Genomic DNA, 23,311 nt, shown 5'->3' with positions numbered 1-23,311 from the left:
ATCTTTTCTTGTCCTTGGCTATTTTCTTTGCTTCTCCCCATGTTTTTCCAATTTTCTGTAGATCAGATGTTAGATCTCTGCGCCATGTGGATTTTGGTCGCCCTCTTTTACGATGGCCCTGTGCATTCCAATCTAATGCCTGTCTAGTTACATTTGTTTTGTTGGTAATTGTTGGCTTCATATACCCAATAAGAATTGATATTTGTTAGTTTTATATTATAGTTAGTAAAAGTTAAACTTGTTCAAAATTAAGTGAAAACATATTCATTCATATAGAATTTAGTCCTGTGTATGTATTTATTTATAATTTTGCAAATATATACCGGTATAGGAAAATGAAAAAAAAAATACTTTTCTGTCTTTACTTACAAAATGACACTATTGATTGATTGATTGTTGTTTGCTTTACGCCACACTCATACCTGCCAAGTTTTGAAAGTGCCCATTGGGGATTTAGTGCGCGACAACAATTTCAAGGGTTACAATTCTTTGCAACAACTATTTTGCGTGTGCTGTTTTGTGGTATAGAAAAAGTGTCATATTTGTAAGATGAGCTTACATGCCTTTTTCTTAAGTTTATTTGCATGATTCTAGTTATTATATATCAGTAGAAAAGATGAACATGTAGCTGCAAGACCAGGAATTAATTTCATGTTTAAGGATATTAAATAATTGTTGACTTTTCCAATTTAAAATAATGCACAAAGAAAGACCTTTATCAGGTTGGGAACAACACCTAGGGGTATCCCCTCAATGTAAGGACATTAAAAACCACTTTTTTAGTAAAAATGAGCACATATTCATATTATTTGAAGAAATTTTTCCCAAAGAATTATACATCTTATGATCTATCTGGTATAATATGGTCAACACATGTCCAATAATTTTGGTATGTTCTTGGCCTAATATATCATGTATATCTTCTTTATTTTTCAAAATAATTGGACCCAACATTTAGAAAAGTAGTTCTAAATATAATGTCAGAATTTCCCATTTTTACATGTAAGTTAAATAAAAATCTACATTTTTCATTTTTATTTTTCACAGAAGTAAAATGACCCCTTGACTAAGGCAAGTCCCTCATTTAAGGGATTCCTCATGTGGGTTTTTTTGTTTTGTCCATGTGAAAAATAAAGAATAGTACATTAAATGATTTGGTATTTTAATTAAATACATAAATAACATTTGTTACAGCAAGTGTAATATCAATAAATTAGTGAATAAACTACTATTTATTATCTTTATGGTAGTACTGCATCATTGAAGTTTGTCAATCAGCCATGCTTTTATTCTTATTCTGTGTAAGAACCTCCTTTCAGGTGAAAAACCATTTGCCATGTTCACGATTTTAAAAAACAGAGGAATTCAACACAAGTTCAAAATCTAGGATGTTAGAATTTTCTTGAGAGCGAACGTTTTTGATTGGCTGATTAATTTGATCATAAGAAACATAGAATTTGATTGGCTGAACACGAATGTCTTCCTTGGACACAGTTCAAAATCGGGAACCATCATATTTTTCGTGTAGATTTTCACAAAATCGTGTTTTAGAGGGTTTTTCACGATCACGATCGTGCAATCGTGACAAAGGGTCAAAATCGTGACATACACGCCTAAATCGTGAAAGTTGGCAGGTATGCACACTATTGATAATGAATCCACATTTTAATGTGTAAATGGTATATATAGCAGCTACATGCATCATGATGTAAGATACACAAATACAGATATCTTTAAACAGAACCATGTAATTTCATTTTTTATACTTACAGGATAAAACAATAACAAATATCAACTCAATAAAGATACCACAAGAAAGCAATGGTATTTCATATTACATCTGGGTAACTGCAGGTAACTCTCATGGAAACAGTTTACCAGCTGGACCTCGTGCTCCACTTACCGTATCAGGTTAGTGAATACCATCAGATACCAATTGCATGTACCATTTATGTAATTGTTGAAGTAACTCGATCTGATACAATGAGGAGAACATTCAGGGAGAATGTTTTACATATATCATATGGCTTTGTGTTAAATTTTTTGGAGTATATATAAAAAAGAAGATGTGGTATGATTGCCAATGAGACAACTCTTCACATGAGACCGAATGATCCACAAATTAATAATTTTAGGTCACTGTTTGTCCTTCAACAATGAGCAAAGCCCATGTTTGGAAGAAATAACCATCAAATAAGAAAAAGGAAACCTTGTAAGGTGTATATGTCTGTCTGGAAGGTATCATCTGACCTTGACCTCATTTTCATAGTTCATCGGTTAATGTTAAGTTTTCCTGGTTAAGTTTGTTTCTTAGATACTATAAGCAATAGGTCAACTATATTTAGTGTATTGATTGATTGTAATGTGTACATCAAAGGCTCATCTCTGGGTGAGTGATTTTCTAGTTGATTGAAGACCCATTGGTGGCCTTCAGCTATAATCTGCTCTGTGGTGGGGATGTTGTCTCTTTGACATATTCCCCTTTTCCATTCTCAATTTTATTTTATTATCCTATTTAAATTACATACAGTCAACACATATATATGAGTGCAGACAGTATATTTTTATCTATAATCATTAATTAATATAATCAATGTTGTTTTATAATTCATTTTTTTTTTAAATTTTAAAGATTTTCTACCGTTGGCTCCAAAAGATCTGCAGGCCGGAGCTATAACTGGGAATACCATAGAACTGACATGGACTGCTCCAGAGTATATTGCTAACATAGCTGATTATGTTGTCTTTTATAAAATTGGAATAGAAAATAAAATCCCAAATGAAGTAAGAATATAGTATATTTTGAATAAAAGTGGTGTTGCTGTATGTCAAAATACAGATTGATTCCAAGAGATTTACCATATTTAATAATGTCTCTAACAACAAATGTGGAAACAATTTGTGTCTATTCCACTTTTATTCTTTTTCTGTTGATTTTTCTTTAATTTTTGCCTTGTTCATCTCTTTATGACTTCATATAGAAAGACAACATCATTTAGCACATAATTAGAAATAGGAGGATTAACTCCACCATCCATATAATTGTGCAAAATCATATTTATCCACTTTGGACAGTTTAATTTTAAATATTTAAAAACCTTTGCGATCTTTGAGTTATAGATTTGAAAAGTTGAGTGTCTGGAGTGAATAATTATTTTATCACACTTGATACAGTGGTAGAATGTATATTAAGGTGTCTATTCTTCTTAAAGACAAATCCCTCTATTGTTTCTGCGCATTCCGCCTTGCGACGCCTTTGTTTCGTTTTTTTCTATGACGTGCGTCAATTTTTCCGCGAAACATTTTAAAAGACGTCGGCGCCGATATACTATAGCGGCCATGATGGCTCGATTTAAGGGTCGCTTTGTACGACAACAGGAGAAAGAAAGACGTGTACAGTTATCTGAACTCGTTTCCGATAGAAATGTTGCCGATCATACAAAAAACACAGAAGCTACGGACACATACCAGTCTATCTGGCTACCAGGAGAAAGACGGATATTTGAGCCATACCAAGTTTCAAAAGATTTGAAAGCAGGATGCACCGACTGTGGGAGCACCTTGCATATTACAGACATAGTGACTAAGACAAATTGTGGTTTAGGTTTTATTATGTATATTCTTTGCGAATGTGGAAGTATGAATGCTATCAAATCAGGAAAAGTCCATCATGATGCTGCAAAGTTTAAAACCAGACCCATCTTTGATATTAATTCTAAAGCTGCAATTGGTAAGTTTATAGTGTTCATGCCTACACACATATAACATATCCAATATAATTCACATAAAACCATATTGTTTCTGCATCGAATTCAGAATTGCAAAAATAAATAACGGCGTGCATATTTTGATGTGGCTTTATTTTATTCTTATATAAAATGTAACCGTTGAAGCAACAAACGTAAAGCAGTAGACAATATTATCTATGATAACACTTCTAATCGTTTTCATCGAGAAATGTACTTTTATTCTTTGTATAAATATTTACATGTTTTAAAAACAACATTAAACACAACTGTATTTAAATAAGCAACAATGTCATTTTATTTTGAACATGTAACGTTTTGTATGTGACGTCATCAAAAAGAGTGCTTTCAGTGACGTCACAGTAAGCAAGTACCCGAATAGTGTAAAATGTTAAATTATAGTATCGTTAATAAATTAATTACCGTTCCAATTTTCAAAATAAAATTGTGCGAACGAAGAGTTTTTGAAAATATGACTGGTTAATTATTCCTTGTTTAATGATCAATTATAATAATCTATCTAGAGATATAAAAGCTGCTAGCAGTGAGGGGGGATATGACCTTTATCGGGACTCCGGCATTGGGTGTTTTTAAGCTCGGGATTTCGGGATTGACCCTTTTGGGATCCGGGAATTCTTGTTTTCGAATTTCTGGAATTCAGGATTTACTTTATTTAAATTCGGGACCTCGGGATTTCGTGTTTTTAAGCCTGGGATTTCGGGATCAGGACCCCTCCTATCCCCCCTCAGCAGTTGGATCGACATTAAGATTTTATTCTTAAAAGAAATACATATTTTGAATACTTAATAATTAAAACAATAGTGTTTTTTTTTCATTTGCACTCAAGACCACATCTCTTTATTTTTATAAAACTTAATTCTTTAAACAATGCGTTATGAGTAAAAAGAAGATGTCGGAAATCATTATATATATGTGACCTCTAGAAGTGATTATAGTAAACTCTTGTTATCAAATCCCTATCTTTTGATGTAGATATGCCCTCAAAAGTAATTTAATGATTTTTTTGTCGATGTGTACGAATGATCTACGAATGGTGTAAATTGCAATTTTGATATCAGAAACATTTACATGTATGCAAAAGTAGCCTATACCGCTAATATGACAACAAGACCTTCCTTGTATTTATTTGTTTATGCATACATGTACAATTAAGTTGACCCGCAAAATAGTATTAGATACGCATTTTTTTCAAAACAATTTTCCCAAAAACTAGTTATATGGTTGATATTTACGTATTTGTGAAAGGATTCTGCTATTCAAAGAAGACACAAATTCCATAGAAACTCAAAGGGTCCCGGTACTTTACTAGATCTTCTAGATCATTTAAGCTTCTTTGAAAAAAATACGCCGTGTTTTTTATTTTCCAAGTTTATATGCGATAAGCAAAAATAATCGGCAAGATAAGATGTTCACAACAATGGCATGGAGTTCTTGTTTTTCAATGTTGATCTAAAGTTGTCTGTTTACATGGTTTACAATTACAAAAAATAGAACACACTCGGGTCGGTGATATCATTGGTCCGTGACTAGTCCAAATAATTATGACGTCTGGGACGGCTATTTTTTTTTCTGGGACGCCTTCTTCTCCTAAGGCGTCCCAGAAAAAAAATTAAAATAGCCTTGCCAGACGTCATAATTATTTGGACTAGTCCGTGACTGAATTAAAGTAACGTGTTAGCCTTATTATAGCCTGATTTTTTTCTATTGAATTCGTATTGTCATCTTATAAAGTCATGCTGATTAAAATACTACAATATGTAACAATGTGACAATGATTGAAATTAGTAGTGTCAAGTTTGTGATTATGACCCGTGTATATAGCATATCCTAAATACACCGTTTGGTGGTGCGCCTGTCAAATACGGAACGTACAGATAGGTAATAGGTAATAGGTGAACATACTATATTATTGGTATCGGTATCGGTATTGGATTTGACCCGGAGTTCGTGGTGTAGTGGTTAAGACCGATGGCTGCAGTGCTCAAGGTCCTGAGATCGATCCTCACTCGGGATGCTTAAAATGTCAATTCATCAGAAGGGTGATTTTCACCCTCTCAAACACATTTCTGGTACCCAGACCGGAGTTTAATCTGGCATGGTTACTATGGGGCCTCGGTTGGTCAAAGTTGTTTCCTACTTTGACCTGGAGATCAATCTGCTGATATCTCTTCGGTTTGTCTGTTCCCGTCGAGCAGCCCGGTAGCTTTCTCCACCATAATGACATACTCTTCCCGATGTCCTAACACTCCTTGTTGATGGGGTGGGGATTGTCCTTGTAAATATTAAAACTTTGTAAATACGTTAGTGACATATCTCCATTAATTCCGATAGGGAGTGTACATGGATTCCACTGTACCCTCGCAGCTCTCCAGGGGTTCTTCTGATATCGGAGGTACATACATACCCGGTGGCGATATTAATTATATGGAAAACAAAGGGTCTTGAATGAACACTATATATATAATATGCTAAATAGAATTCTTGGATTGGTCGTTTTTACTCCATGATGGCTAACAGATTAGACCTAGTTATTTTAGTACTATAGATGATACTTTAATTAATTATATGTTGAAGCCTAATTGGTGGCATTAGGTTATTTTCTTCTCTTTGGTCGGTTAATTGTTGTCTCTTTGACACATACCCCATTTCCACGTATTCTTAATTTTAGTATTCCCGATTGAAATATATATTGTGGTTTTTGTTTTGGCAAGTGCAATTCTCAATTATAATGAGTTATATATTTTAAGTTTATTTGTTGCATGGCATAGGTTTAATTTTGTTACGTCTTCATGTCCGTCAGACATGGTTCGCATGACCTCGACCTTATTTCATGGATCAACCAAGTTTAAAACTACGTGATAAAGTCCGTTTCGCAATATACTATAATTGTAGGCCGTCGATATTTGGTGTACATTGGTTGATTAAGTAGTTTTTTTTCTTTCTGACAGGATTTATCTGACCTAGCTAGACTCTATAGTCATCGATCTTTGAAATTGTTAATGGTATGTGATACTTGTAGAAAAATCCTTTATTACTCTTTAAAAAAAATTAAACATTAAATCAATAACCAGCAAAGCAGGCGAGATATTCCAGTGTGTATACTCTTGTTCCTTTTTTCACAGCAATGTACGACACCGGATTGGGAGAACACAAAACTAACAGATTTTTAGCAGATTTAAATATCCCTGGAATCAGTGCATCATCACTGGCGAAGCGTGAAAAAGAAGTTTCAAGATCGATAAAAAAAGTTACCGATGAGTCCCTTGACAGATCATTAGAAGAAGAGAAGAATGCGTCCTTTTCAAGGTAACTTAATCTTACTTCGTTTCTTATCATAGGACGACCCAGTTTGTATAAACTTTTACCGAGGTTGCAAGTAATATGAAAAAAAAAGCATTTTCTAGCGATAGCTCTAAACTCATTTTAATTCGAAAAAAGTAAGGGGAAACGCTGATATATTTGGTTTTGTTTTAGTACGTGCCATTTTCTTTAAAATATTTTTTTGAAAGTACACTAGACTCAGTAGATAAAAATAAGAAGAAACGGTATCATCCCATTGAAAAAACTATCCATCAGAGATCAAATGACACAACTAGGTCAGTTTATGACCTTCAGCAATAATCAAAACCTGAATATATAGTAAGCTAAAAAAAACCGCGATGTTCCGCAACCAACAACAAGCACCCAATAAATTACAGGCTACGGACAACTGCCTTTTTATACGAACACAAACAATTATTTTATGGTCGAATATTGGTATTTATCATATATTTAGTACAAAATACAGCTATTTTGTATATCTAATAAAGGTTCTTTTTTTCCAGTCTGTATCACCTACCCTGTATCGCATACCCTGTATCGCATGGCTAAACCCGTATCGCATACCCCGTATCGCATGGTAAAACCCGTATCGCATACCTTTTTTTTTTCTTTTTTTTTTAAACTAAAGTCAGTTTTTTGGGGGTTTTTTTTGCTTATTAAAACAAAATATTTTCAAAACAACAGATTGTAAGGTAACCTATGTACTTCGTATAAATAGTTGAGCAGTTATTTTAAAGCTTTGAACAAGACAAAAGCAGAACTGAAGGTAACCCAGTGCTATGGATCAGAAAACAGTTCATATAATATAATACTCTTCTGTTGAAATATATGATAAAGCGTATAATACATGGCAAAATCCGTATCACATGCCGTATCACCCTCGACCAATATCACCCCTCGGGCCCAAAGGCCCTCAGGCTGATATTGATGTCTCGGGATGATACGACATATGATACGGATTTTGCCATGTATTATTCTCTATATCACGTCGTCGTCAACGTCGTCCGAATACGGATGATTTTCTTATAAAAACTTTAGTATATAAGTAAACAAAAATAATTCATGGGGTTTTGGTTACAACAGTTTAGAAATAAGGTGCAAAAAGCGTCAACATTTAACTTCTGATTTCATCATAAAGGGTCGAAAATTAAATTAAGCTTGATTTTAACAAAAAAATGATTTTTTTTTTTTAATCTAACCATGTATTTTGAGGTTTGATATTTGGACCCCGTTATCAAGTTGGTCCACATTGAGGTATACAGGGTCCAAAATTGAACTTTACTTGATTTCATCAAAAAATGAATTTTTGAGGTCCTGTGATATGCTGAATCTAACTATGTATTTATAATTTGGATATCGAACCATAAACGGTAAATGTCCAATTCAAGATTTCTAAGTTCTTAGGCCACATTCAATCTGTGTCAGAAACCTATGCTGTGTCAACTATTTAATAACAATCCAAATTTAAAGCTGTATCAAGCTTGAATGTTGTGTTCATACTTGCCCAAACTGTTAAGGGTTCGACCTCTGAGCACTGTGGATCATTGTATTAACTGTTGCTATATAAATAATCTTGCTAGATACATATATATGAAAGCATATACTATTCTATATGTACATATTTGGATCTGCTAATAATAGTTTTTAAACAGATGACCAACTAGCACTTTTAAAAAGTATTAAACGATTTTTTCAACGAATTCATAAATACACTTTGCATTAAAAAATTATGACCTCTACATGAGTGGTTTGTAAGCAGACGGAAAGTGTCTGAATGCAGTTTTATTTTCACCTGTTTTCGGTACTTCGTAAGTGGTCATCACGACTAGATAAATGATTAAAACGACTTATTTAACTCATATTAACGACTTACATAACTTGTTATAACGAGATACTTAGTCGTTATTCAAGTTGGCTTAGTCGTGGGGGAAAGGAGGGTGGCGGCTATGGATTTTTTTCAAGTCAAACTTTTTTTGGGCGACAAGTCGAAAATAATTTTTTTTCTTTCAATTTTAGCATTACGTATATAGTGACAGCTGAGGGAGTGAGGGAGAAACAAATTATTTTTTTTCTCCAAAAACTGGAAACTAACTTTTTTTCAAAATAATCCATAGATACCCCCCCCCCCCCGAAAATCAAATGGTTGCTGCCTTATCTAAATTGTATTATGAGACTTATGAGGAGTAAGTTTAGTCGTTAAATCGATTCACATAAGTTGCCATAGCGATTTAATAACCCAGGATTACGGATAAGCTAAATTGCAATAACGATTTAGATGATTTGTTAGAGTGAATGAATTACTAAGCCATGACAACGACTTAAAATGTATTAACACAAATCTGTAAATTTAAATAAAAAAGGTGAGAGACGTGAACATTTGAATAACTTTATTAAAAAGTGTCACAATTAAATGTGTAATAAGGTAGATAATGTCTTACCATTTAATTTAATAATGTTTGCTTTCATTTTGATAAATCTGTGCCTGTATACATATTTTCAGCACAAATGAAGAAACAGAAAATATTCCAATAAAAATCAAGTACGATATGGGTTGGCAAAAGAGAGGAAGTGGGAGGAAGTACGACTCTATGTCAGGTGTTGGAGTGGCTATAGGGAACGAAACTGGTAAAGTGCTGGAACGTGAAATACGGTCAAAGAATTGTAGAACATGTTCATATTGGGAAGGCAAGGGAACAGAGGCAGCACTTCACGACTGCCCAAGAAATTGGTATGGGACATCAAAGGGCATGGAACCGGATGTAGGTGTTTCATTAATTAAAAAATTAGAAGAAAAGAAATGTACGGTGTCAACTCTCATAATGGACGACGATGCCACCACAATGTCAAAAATTCGACAGAATATTGACCATGACATCACTAAATGGAGTGATATTAAGCATGTGCAGAATAGCCTTGGTAAAAAATTGTATGTCTTACCAACATCCTATAGAAAGTCAATAAGAAATGACGATATAGCTCATCTCATGAAATGTTTTACGTATGCAGTTCACAGCAATAAGAACAATAAACAACAAATGCAAAATGATTTGTCTGCCATAGTCCCACATGTGTTCAATGAACACGATCACTGCAATGTACGATGGTGTAGATATTTAAAAAATCCAGAAAATTACACTCCAACCATTCAATTGTCAAATCTAGATTTAAAATCTAAGTTAAGCAAAATATTTTCAGATTATATTGAAAACATAGACAAACTCGTACCTTGTGCTTCTACAAAAGAAAACGAGTCGTTTAACAACATGCTGACAGCAAAGGCACCCAAAAATAAACATTATTCGGCTTCAACAAGCTTGGAAGCAAGAGTAAATTGTACTGTTGCACAAAAAAATGAGTCTTTCAATTATGTATCAATTGTAAATGTAGAATGTGGGTTGTCACCCGGAAAAGTAACAGAAAACTCAAGCAATCAACTTATCAAAAAGAGGAAAATGCATTCGAGCTACTGTAATTCCAAAGAATTTAAGAAAAAGAAATTAGATAAAAAGCGTTTAGCTAGAAATGAAAATAATGTTCTAGAGATACGAGAAGGGGATACTTACAAAACAGAAATTGATATGCTTTGTCAAAACATGCAGGAAACAGACGTTATATCCAATCCTTTGATTGTAGAAGAGCTTACTCATGTCCAAAATATCCAACCTTCTATTCCATGTGTTTATTTCGACCTGGAAACAACTTCATTATCTCTGAACTGTGACATTGTTCAAATTTCAGCCATAAACGATATGAATGAATTTGATCAATATATTACCCCTTCTTCAGGGATAAGTAAATATGCCTCTGAAGTAACTGGATTGTCTATGTGTAACAACATACTATGTTACAATGGCCGTAAAGTCAATTCATGTTCACCACAACAAGGTTTGCAGAATTTTATCATTTGGTTACAGGAAACGATACCAGAAAAATGTATCTTGATCGGACATAACTCAAAAATTTTCGATGCACCTAGATTAGTTCTCTGTTTACAGAAATTTCAATTATACTCATCATTTGAGGAAAAGGTTTTTGGTTTTATTGACACACTACCTTTCTTTCGGAATCAGTATCCAGATTTAAAATCACATAAGCAAGAAGTACTTGTAACTACCTTCTTAAAAAAAAAATACAGTGCCCATAATGCATCCGCTGATGTTCAAATGTTGAAAGAACTAGTTGAATTTACCAAATGTAGCATCACGGAGCTGAGTCCATACTCATTTACTACCACTTCGTGTGCTCTTTGCCTAAAACAAAGCACGGTATCCAAGGCAAGACTGTTTACCTTAAAGCCTTTAACAGAGAGAAACGTGATTTCAGCAGCAATGGCAAAAAAGATATCAGATAGTGGTCTGGATTTATTCCAACTGCAATTGGCCAAAAGAAGAGATACAGACAATGGCATTAGACTAGTGCTGGCTGAGAAAAACACATACGGAAAACCTCGTGTAACTGCCTGCAAAAGGGTAGCTACAAAGATTTCAGACTACCTGAATTAATAAAACTATTTATTATCTTTTAAATTTTGTCTCTTTCGCTAACTGAGAAAGGTAGCATTTCTTTCATTCATTTAAAATTACTTATTTGTTTACTTTTTTCATGATAAAGGCCGATCGTTAACAAAAAGAAAATGACTCCTGTGCGTTGGTACTAGTATATTTTATATGGTCTTTCTGGTTTTTGTTATAATAGATTTTCATCTGTGCTGTATGACTTCCTTTACTTCCATCTAATTCAAGTTGTATCGCCTACCTGTGGTTTTGACAGTGGAAGAATAAACGCACCCAAATTGTAGTGGTCATTTACAGTACCTCAAAATGCACCTTGCTGATATAAAAATAAGAAGATGTGATATGATTACCGATGAGATAAATACATTTTTGATAATTTACTAAAGTGTTATAATTTGAGGTCACCATACAGCATTCAACAATGAGCAAAAACCCAGGCCGTACAATAAACTATAATTTTAGACAAAGTAGTGTTATATATATTGTTGGTGACCTTCTGCTGTTGTTTTTTTTTTATTTGGTCGGGTTGTTGTCTCTTTGACACATTCCCCATTTCCCATCTAAATTTTATTATAGCACACCCACAAAAATAACTGAAAAAATCAGTTGAAAAAGATGACTTTAAAATCGGCACAAAGCAACAAAATAATTATTACCAAAAAAATAAACCTCCAATCATGAGATATTAGTTCATCAAATTTACACAAAATAACAACCGGTACAATTACGACAGGCACATACAAGCTGTGGCCATCCCATTCACGTAGAAAGTTATGTAAAAGTACACAAAAATAGCAAACTGGAAAATCATTCTGTTGGAAAAGACGACTTTAGATCGGCACAAAGCACCAAAAATAAATAAAAAAACAGAAAAACACTGTCATTGAGGTATTTGTTCCTCATATATATATATATATCTTTTTAACACTTCTGCGGAGAAAACTTTATGCTGTGTGTAAAACCATATCAATAACAACGATCAAACAAATAACTGTTTAAAACAACACTGCTTTCAGAATTGGCGCAATTTGTTCCCGCCATTTCAATTTTATTTACAATATGACTGAACATCTTTTTTTAGAGTACGGTGACCCTACTTTTTTATTTTTTTATTTTGTTTAATAGATAAAAATGAATATTGTGTTGAATTTTTATGAAAAAAACATTGGTCAAATTTTTTTAAATTACTATATTTAACCTCAACGTTGCACCACAAAAAGGCGGGAAAATAGTTATAGCAAATTATCGATATCTCTTGTTCTTCAGAAAATAAAAATACGACTAATGTAGTTTCTGCAAACAATAAGGGTTAACAAAAGAAGAAAATTTCAAGTGATTCAGACTTTTTATAAAATTTTACATGGCATAGAACTACAAGTCACGATTTTCAAATTCTAAAAAAAAGATGGCGTTCCAAATCGAAAACGAGGTCGGTGACCCCATTTTTTTTTTAGTTTATTTTGAAGCTTTAACATAGGCCAAAGTGTGGACAAAATTTAAAGGAGATATTATTGGTAGATCTAAATAGAAGGATTTGTCTTTAAACAATTGCTTTGCCCATCTGTCAACTTGGATTCTCCAACAGTTTCTTCTATCAACATATTGGGCTTATCTGCAGATGGAGGTGTAAATAAAATATCTTACAATTTTTATTGATACAAAAACAAACTTAACAAAATTACTTCAGGCTATGGTTAGGAGTTGTTTTTGTAGGAATGAACTGTAATGTTGAAATTAAAAGATATTGTCTCTTTAATTGTTAAACATATTCAGAAGGCTTTTCAAAATACAGTTGCATCGTGTTAAGTCTAAGACAAAGGGACATGATGAAAGTATTAGAATTATCTAAGGTTTGAATGCATAGATTAGGGAAAGAGATTTGTGTAAACTAGATATTTTGTACAGTGTGACCTTTTTTCCCCAATATGACAATTAATAATTGTGTTTTTAATTTCCATATTTATTTATAAATACAAAACATTAAATAAAAATCAATACACTAATATTTACAAAGGTCAGTCACTATAAATTATGGAATCGCTAGCTGAATAAAAAGTTCTAAGAGATATTTGTGATGGAGGTCATCTGCTTTGCATTCAATTATTGTAAATTTATCATTATTATTGTCATCCTTTTATTTTTAGTAATTAATGAATTTTAATGGTAAGAACTCCAGTTATCTCAACTTAAGTAATTAGGTCTTTCCACTTTTCTGTGGAAAACCATGTTGTATTTCTTCTGATTATTTATTTTTTCCGCCTAATTTTGTTCTTGCGATAAATATTTGTTTCACAATATGTCTCTTAGATATTTGGTATATGATAACGAACAGTTTATGCGCCTTTGAAATTTACCCAGTGTCATACCTGCCAACCCTCCCGTTTTGAGCGGGAGACTCCCACTTAACTGCCGAAATTCAGGAAATCTCCCACTTGCCGGTACCCTCCCACGCGGGAGTATAGAATCTTTAGCTTTTGTATACTTTAGCCTTGTATGATAAGTCAACATTAATTACGTTTTTGTGTCACTGCTGAGGATTTTTCTTACCTGTAAACATGGTAAATCACAGACCATGATTAATTAAATGGCTTAAATTGTTAGCTTGGGTGTCAAACATAATACTAATTATTGATCATTAACCCCATTTGCTTGGTGTCAAAGAAATTTTGGATTACCTCTTCTGATTAATCTTGTTTTAAGTTATCCTTCTTAAAATAATGTGAATTGATCAAACAATATAAACTAAATACAAATTGAACAAAGGATAAAAAAGGATGCTAATTAAATGATTTTGTATGCCTTAAGACAAAAAATAATTATATTTGAAAATCATTTATAGATCTATACTTCTATTCAATGTTTGGATTGAAATTTATTAGCTATGTAAAACTGACCGTGTGAGAGGTGTATAGCCAGTCAAGGTCGTTAAACACTTCCATTTGTTGTGCATCTGTCACTCTATGAAAACAGTACTAATTTGACTGAAAATGCTAATGTGAAAAGATGACAAAGGAATGATAAAAACCAACATAGTTTAAATAGAATATAACCATATATAAAAGAATAATATCTATAAACTCTGATATATGTGTTTGAAGAAAAATAAATAAACAGGTCATATATTTCAGTTGAAAAGGTCGTTCTCACAAAATCTCCCCCTCAGCTGTCCTAGCTGAGAGGGAGATCTCCCTCTTTGAAGGTTTCAGAGGTGGGCAGGTATGCCCTGCGTAACCGAATACTTTTCTTTGAAAGAGTTATCTCTCCAAACACTGTTTTCCTTGTGTCCACAACTCCTTCCATCCGTAAAAGATTACGACTAATTTATTTTATAAAATTGCTCGTTATATCTTTCGCATGATGTGTTGTATTTTTACCGAAGCGATATGAACACTCCATATATATGAGAGTTATTTCCCCTTTTGCATTTGATATAAGTAATATGCATTTCTATCTTGTAAACCATAAGTGATAGAGACCAAGGATCTTTTGATTTGAGGTCCTTGGTCCAAAATAATGAAAATTAGGTCAAGGTTATATTCTAAATTTTGATTTTGGCTTATTTTCATTTATATCCAAAAACTGAATAAGATATCGACAAATTAATTTTACTTAATTGTTAGTTGCGACATGTCGTAACATGTAAATTTTGTTTGCAAAGGTATGTTGAACGCAAAAGTATTCTCCCCTCTTGTATTTAAAAATATGCTTTTGGTAATATAACTCATTAACCAAATATAATTAAGACCTTTGGTTTTTATATTTGAGGTCCTTGGCTTGTAACCTTGAAATTTATGTCAAGTAAATATGCAAAGAGTATAGGAAGTAACAAATTATCTCCCTTATTTAAAAAAATATTGAAAAGAAACCATTTATTTGTTTAATCAGCGTACAATAAGCTATCATTTGACTATTGAAATGACATTTTAAACCTTATTTTACTACTTTCATATTTGAATGCATGTTTTTTGGTGGAAAGACCTTAAAAAGAGGTTTTTAATTTAGATTTGTTTTGATTTTACAACAGGTGAATTTTTATCTGGGATTTTGCATTTGCGCCGATCTGTATTTAATTTTCATTGATTTAATCTTTCATTTGCCCAGATTGATTGCGTACAGGTAGATTACAGGTAATCTCATTCAGGCGATATCTTTTTGCGCCACAACTTAATTGCGCCAATACTTCTTTTGCGCCACCTAATTTTCAAAACTAGAGGTATCATTTGCGCCAATGAAACAATCATCCTAATAAAATTATCCCGCTTTCTTGCTCGTTACACAATACAAAGTCATTATCTTTGTTTAACAACACCAATATCATCCAATATTCTGAGAAATTCTTCTTGACTTTTAGGTTGAGCCGGATGCAGTTTTATTCTCTCCATATACATTGACTGACGCACATATTTTAAATCTTTCTTTTCTAAATTTTCTTCAATTTTAAAGAGCTCTGAATTTTTTTATTTTTGAAGGTCGCTCTGGCAACATATCCGTTGCTTTTCTTTTGCACACAGTTCTCAAAATTTGATGTTCTTATTTCTGGACTTTTGTTTCATGACATATAATCTAATTCTCCAATCAAAATAATTGTACACGATTCATCTGTGAATAACCTAGCACAACACGACTTAACTGTACATCTCCACCTTATATCTCCAGTTTTCCTTAACTGTTACATCTCCACCTTATTTCTCCAGTTTTCTGTACAAATGCCTGACGGAATTTTGTGTTCTTCAACAACGATGACCGGTTTTTCCTCTATCAGACTCTATTTTCTTAAATGGTATATCAGACACTCTTGACTCGTGAAAAAATATTCTATTACTAAACAATTTATTTTTTGGGGAGTTTTCTTGAATTTGATGAGTTTCAATTTCAATTAAATCTTAAGTGGAAATTTAAATAATAGTACATGTATGATATAGGTAAAACATGTACAGTTATGATATAAGTAAAAAATATTTACAGGTAAATGTGGCGCAATTTCATTTCATTTATTGGCGCAGTTAATACCATCAAAATAAAAGAGAGTGGCGCAATTAATACCTTATCAAAACTGCAAGTGGCGCAAATTGATTCTGCCCTCTCATTCATACCACATTATGAAAATTGTGTCATTTTAGTTATATATAGATAGTTAGTCAAAATATACAGTGTATGTGTGCTATTAAAAATATAATTCAGATTTTTAAATGACCAATTTATATTTGTTGTTGATATCATAATTGTTTTTTACTTTTGAATTGTCTTCTGTTTATCTTTTCTGATCAAATTTGTCAAATCTTATTACTTTAACAGAATTGAACAAAAGTTTGTTATTTTATAACCCCTTCAATCAAAAAGAGACTGTAAAACACTTCTGTTATTATTAGGGATGGCAACGAGTACTCCAGTACTCGGGTACTCGCTCGAAAGGCAGAGTACTCGAGTACAGTTTTAGTACTCGGATACTCGTTTGTCTGTTATACGTCTTGAGATAATTCTCTTCACATTTCCACTCACTTTAGTGTCGTTGAACTATCCCATTCGTAATAACTAAATACATTTTTTAAAAATCAATGAACAACATACATATGTTTATCCTGGCGATACAATTTGTTATAGTAGTACCAGCAACGTCCTTTCATTCCGAGGGAATGTTTTCATGTCCACTACTTGTAACAAAAAATTAAAAGTCAACCCAATCTTTCGTCTGAAATTATTGACCAGATCATAATTCTAAACAAGAACAAAAAAAACCCATTCAAGCATTCAAAGGTACCTGCTGTGATCCCTACGCAACTGATTAGAGACAATTTTAACGGATCAACAATTTCATTGATTAATAATTTACTCATCACATTGGTATGAGATATACATTTAATTCAGTTTAATTACTCTGTGTTTGAAACTTAACTATAATTGTTTAATTTACAATTGAAAGATAGGCGAAAGTACGAGAGCGACATTGAAACACAAAAGTCGAAATTAAAGTGACAACATCATGGCTAAAAAAAAGAAATCAGACAAACGATAGTGCAAAATAACAGAACACAGAAAAAGTAAGACTGAGCATTACGAAAAAGCAGAAGTAATTTAAAGTCGATTTCTCAATTTGCTGTTGACAATTTAATAGACGCATAGTATTATAAAAAAAATACGAACTTCTCAGGAACATATGATACATATATTGTCTACTTTGTCGGACTTTATATGCAAACATTTTTGATTTTATTTGAATTTGGTTCCTGAACACCTACACAAACAATAATTGTTATTATGACAGTTCTTTTAATAGAAACAGCATTCGGCAGTTCATTGTTTAATTGACACAAAAAACATTGGATCAAGCTATGTTTGTAGTATGTTTGTCTTTCGTTAATATGTTTATGAAAGGTAAAAAGAAACACACTGCATCCCAAATCTAAACTGTTCAATAGACGTTTAAGATTCAGCCGAGTACTCGCGAGTACTCGAGTAGTATGACCGAGTATCCGAGTATTCAATTTCAGATCTTTTGACATCCCTAATTATTATTAACAATAAAATATAAATATTGATGATATTATTTACAGTTAGTAGTGCCAGTACCATCAACTAAAACCACATTGAGGTTACTGTCTCTTAGTACTGAATATGAAATATATGTTGCTGGAAGAACAAAGATAAATGGTATAGGAGACAAGTCCAATGTTATCAGGGTTAAGACAGGTAGGTAGAAGATACTTACTAGTCCAATGTTATCAGGGTTAAGACAGGTAGGTAGAAGATACTTACTAGTCCAATGTTATCAGGGTTAAGACGAGTAGGTAGAAGATACTTACTTTTATATTTATATACTTTACTCTGCTATAAATCAGTTTGCACAAGGCAAAAAGTAAAAGGGTTAATGAATAAATTTGCAACTACTACCCATATTTTACAAACATATTAATAAAAAAATAAAAGTGTGCTTTCAAAGAGATACGTTACAAGGTGAATTGTTCTCTTTAGTGATATGGAAAGTAATAGGCAAGAAGAAAAAGAAGAAAATGGGCCAGCACAGAAGTTATTTATCACTTTTCATATTGTAACGTGTCTTAGGTTCGTACCCGAGTTGCTTCTCGAGATCTGAGAACTGTATATATATATTTTCCTTTGTTTATAATTCCTGTCTAACTCTCTCTTTCATTAAAGCTCCTCCAGCTCAATTACTATTCAGCCTTACTGGCTTACTGACTCTATAGGTCAATTAAATAGCATGATCTACTTGCTCACTAGCTCTGTAGCTCTTAGCTCAACAGACTCACTAGCGCTGTAGCTCCACTGGCTCACAATATTGTCGCTCTTTCCGCTATATCTTTCAATCAACAAAGATTTCTTAGCTCTTTAGCTCTTCCGTTTCTCTCGATACAGCTCACTTACAGCTTAAGATAATTCTTCTACTAAGTTTCAGTTATTGGAAACACTTCAGCAGTGAATCCAATGTTTGGAACAATAAGCAGGTATTTATCCTATCACTTATACGTGTGCTCTGACTCTGACTGACTGCTGACAGCTGTTTATATACCCCTGAATGATTGCGATATACCACTATTGGACAATACCATTATCCTATATTTCCTAGTAGCGAGTGTGTGTCATATTGGACTGTGCCATATTGAGCATATCATAGTAACAAGGGATGTCTAGTAATTAAACGATAATATCTTATCTCAAGGAAGATATTATGGTACCCGATGACAATAAAAATACCAATTATATTGTTATTACATCTCACGCTGAAGATTCTTCATAGAGGTTCACTCATTTTACAGTTTATTAAATAGTCAGAGATATGCATAACTACTTGATTTGGAAAGTAGAATATAGTCCGAAATAATGCAAGTTATCAAATGATTAACCTCACTGTAACTTTAATGAAATGTAACTTATTAATACGATGAAGTTTAAGGTAAGTATTAAGACAGATAAAGAAATTGTAACTGTACCTTTTAATTCCAATGTTTTGATGTTTAGGGTTCAAATACGAAAGGGGACAGTAACTACTGACTTCGCCCTTGTTAATGCATAGTCGTCCCAAAGTCATTCGTCACATTACCCGCGCATCCGAGAAATGCGTCCTCGCAGTTTAATGTCAGTCGAAAAGTTTTTCCTTACAAAGACAGAATCATTCCTATAACAGGAATTACCTTCTAAACTCGTATAAATACATTTTCCAACTTTAAAAAATTTGCGACACATTCATTGCCCGATAAACTAAGGGACAATGATCAAATGATGATACAACGACACCATAATTTTAACTGCCACAGGAAGTACTTATCTAACCAAATAACCGGTATGAAATAATTTTGCCTATGTAGCTGCTCACATTTTCTTGGTTTTCGCACTATAACTTTAGTTTATAAACTAAATAGAAATCTATGAAACTTTGACACAAGGTTTATGACCACAAAAGGAAGGTTGGGATTGATTTTGGGAGTTTTGGTCCCAACAGTTTAGGAATTAGGGACCAAAAAAGGGCCCAAATAAGCATTATTCTTAGTTTTCACACAATAACTTAAGTACATGTATAGGTAAATAGAAATCAATGAAATTTAAACACAAGGTTTATGACCACAAAAGGAAGGTTGAGATTGATTTTGGGAGTTAAGGTCCCAATAGTTTAGGAATTAGGGGCCAAAAAAGGGCCCAAATAAGCATTATTCTTGGTTTTCGCACCATAACTTTAGTATAAGTAAATAGAAATCTATGAAACTTAAACACAAGGTTTATGACCATAAAAGGAAGGTTGGGTTTGATTTTGGGGGTTTTGGTCCCAACAGTTTAGGAATAAGGGGCCAAAGGGTTCAAAATTGAACTTTTGTTTGATTTCATCAAAAATTTAATAATTGGGGTTCTATGATATGCTGAATCTAAAAATGTACTTAGATTTTTATTTATTGGCCCAGTTTTCAAGTTGGTTCAAATCGGGATCCAAAATTAAACTTTGTTTGATTTCATCAAAAAATGAATAACTGGGGTTCTTTGATATTCCAAATCTAACTGTGTATGTAGATTCTTAATTTTTGGTCCCGTTTTCAAATTGGTCTACATTAAAGTCCAAAGGGTCCAAAATTAAACTAAGTTTGATTTTAACAAAAATTGAATTCTTGGGCTTTTTTATATGCTGAATCTAAACATGTACTTAGATTTTTGATTATGGGCCCAGTTTTCAAGTTGGTTCAAATCAGGATCCAAAATTATTATATTAAGTATTGTGCAATAGCAAGAAATTTTCAATTGCACAGTATTCAGCAATAGCAAGAAATCTTCAATTGCACAGTATTGTGCAATAGCAAGAAATTTTCGATTGCAGTATTGTGCAACAGCAAGAAATCTTCAATTGCACAGTATTGTGCAATAGCAAATATTTTCAATTGCACAGTATTGCCAAATAGCAAGAAATATCTAATTGCACAATATTGTGCAATAGCAAGAAATGTTCAATTGGAGTTATCTTTCTTTGTCCAGAATAGCAGTTGAATCAACTTAAATCATTGTTTTATACAATATACAATGTATATTCACTTTTACTACCAACTGATAAATTAAAACAATCTTTACCATTCAGTGATAACAAGCACTTTATTTTACATTTTAATATTTTATGATGTATTTAAATGAGTAGTTATTGTTGTAAACTCCATTAGAAATTTGAATTGAGATCAGTTTTTGGAAAAATGGAAAGGGGGATGTGAAAAAAAATGGGGGTGGGGGGTTAAACTTTTCTCATTTCAGATTTCATAAATAGAAAGTAAATTTCTTCAAACATTTTTTTGAGAGGATTAAAATTCAACAGCATAGTGAATTGCTCAAAGGCAAAAAAAAAATTTTAAGTTCATTAGAACTCATTCATTCTGTGTCAGAAACCTATGCTGTGTCAACTATTTAATCACAATCCAAATTTAGAGCTGAATCCAGCTTGAATGTTGTGTCTATACTTGCCCAAACCGTTCAGGGTTCAACCTCTGCAGTCGTATAAAGCTGTGCCCTGCGGAGCATCTGGTTATATTTTGTTATGCATGAATTAACATGTTTGAAATTCACTTTCTGTTATACTGAATATCAAACAAAATCTTTCTTTTTTTTCAGATAGTAAAGTTCATGTCACAGATAAAAACAAGGGTAAACAAGGTATGTTTGTGGATCCACTATTGTCAACAACCTTTAAAAATGTTTAACACAAGAATCAAATCAGGTTTGTCAAATCTAAAATATGTGGAACTATATATGTTCATGCATATGGCAGAGCAAAATGGGGCATTGTCCATATCTAGTTTCTTGTTGAAGGCTGTATATAATATGGTGATACTTAAGTTTTAGTTTTGTATCTCATAAATGCTAAAACATTAGAAATACATTCCCATCACCACGCGTCCGGCGTCGTCAACTTTTACAAAAATCTTCTCCTCTAAAACTGCCAAGCCAAATTAAACCAAACTTGGCCACAATCATCATTGGGGTATCTTATTTAAAAAATGTGTGCGGTGACCCGGCCTACACAAACCAAGATGGCTGCTATGGCCAAAAATAGGACATAGGGGTAAAATGCAGTTTTTGGCTTATAACTCAAAAACCAAAGCATTTAGAGCAAATCTGACATGGTGCTTAAATTGTTTATCAGTTCAAAATCTATCTGCCCTGAAATTTTCAGATGAATGGGACATTCCATTGTTGGGTTGCTGCCCCTGAATTGATAATTTTAAGGAAATTTTGCTGTTTTTGGTTATTATCTTGATTATTATTATAGATAAAGATAAACTGTAAACAGCAATAATAATGTTCAGCAAAGTAAGATTTACAAAAAAAGTCAACATGACTCAACTACTGGGTCAAGTTCATTATAGATAGAGATAATTGTAAGCAGCAAGACTGTTTAGTAAAGTAAGCTGTACAAACACATCATCATCACCAAAACACAATTTTGTCATGAATCCATCTGCTTCCTTTGTTTAATATTCATATAGACCAAGGTGAGCGACACAGGCTCTTTAGAGCCTCTAGTTATTGTGTTTTTTAGTTCCACATTATAACATGCTAAAAGATATATAAGCATATATTAGTGTAATTTTATTCAATTAAAAATATCTAATAATAAAAGTGTTTGGATAACATGCTGCCTTATAGTGTTAAACGAAAGTATATATCTGTTCCGGACCATATGAGTATTTGGACCATACGCATATGGTCATGACCATATGGGTATATACTCATATGGTTGGGGTAATTAACACTCTGTTACAGTTAATTTTAATACTTCTAAACTCTTCATATGGTATGACCGTTCATTAAAAAGACGCTATCATATAGGTAATTTTATCGTTATATTATAATAAAAAGATAAGCTAAATAAAAATAAGAAGTTTCACATTGTTAATTTTACTTAATTGTCAAATTTAAAGTAAACACATTTTATACCGATGGTCATTACCGATGGTCATAACTGATTTGTTATTACGAGTAAATGGCAATATGTCGACTAAAAAATTAAATTCCAAAAATTTCTAAATGAACTGTTACATAAGAAGTCACTGGAAAGTAGCATATACTATTAGTTTATTTAAGTTGTGTTGTGAAGATGGTGTATTGCAGTCAACCATTTTACGATATTTGAGATCTAGAGCTTCTTAAAAACACTGTAGACATCAGAATTGCCAAAGACCTCGGTATCACTGTACGCAGCTGCAAAAAAGGCTTGTTTTTCACTCG

The 23,311-nt window shown here is 32.7% G+C and overlaps 2 protein-coding genes across 2 annotated transcripts in view; both read left to right on the top strand.

Annotated features, from left to right (window-relative positions):
- LOC143044672 (Ig-like and fibronectin type-III domain-containing protein 2) overlaps nucleotides 1-23,311 on the top strand; it is a 165,547-nt gene that overhangs the window by 125,348 nt on the left and 16,888 nt on the right. The window contains exons 33-36 of the mRNA XM_076216735.1: nucleotides 1,773-1,911; nucleotides 2,633-2,784; nucleotides 18,154-18,289; nucleotides 21,695-21,736. Of these exons, the coding sequence (XP_076072850.1) occupies nucleotides 1,773-1,911; nucleotides 2,633-2,784; nucleotides 18,154-18,289; nucleotides 21,695-21,736 (469 nt within the window). The remainder of the gene's footprint in view (nucleotides 1-1,772; nucleotides 1,912-2,632; nucleotides 2,785-18,153; nucleotides 18,290-21,694; nucleotides 21,737-23,311) is intronic.
- On the top strand, nucleotides 9,686-13,147 carry LOC143044671 (uncharacterized; the record flags this gene model as incomplete). Its single annotated transcript, XM_076216734.1, has 1 exon — nucleotides 9,686-13,147. A coding segment is annotated over one exon (1,905 nt), but the record flags the coding sequence as incomplete, so codon positions are not given.

Source organism: Mytilus galloprovincialis, chromosome 9 (assembly GCF_965363235.1).
Source record: "Mytilus galloprovincialis chromosome 9, xbMytGall1.hap1.1, whole genome shotgun sequence".
Taxonomy (NCBI): domain Eukaryota; kingdom Metazoa; phylum Mollusca; class Bivalvia; order Mytilida; family Mytilidae; genus Mytilus; species Mytilus galloprovincialis.
The sequence above is the reverse complement of the archived record's forward strand: the minus strand, read 5'-3'. Positions and strand labels throughout refer to the sequence as shown.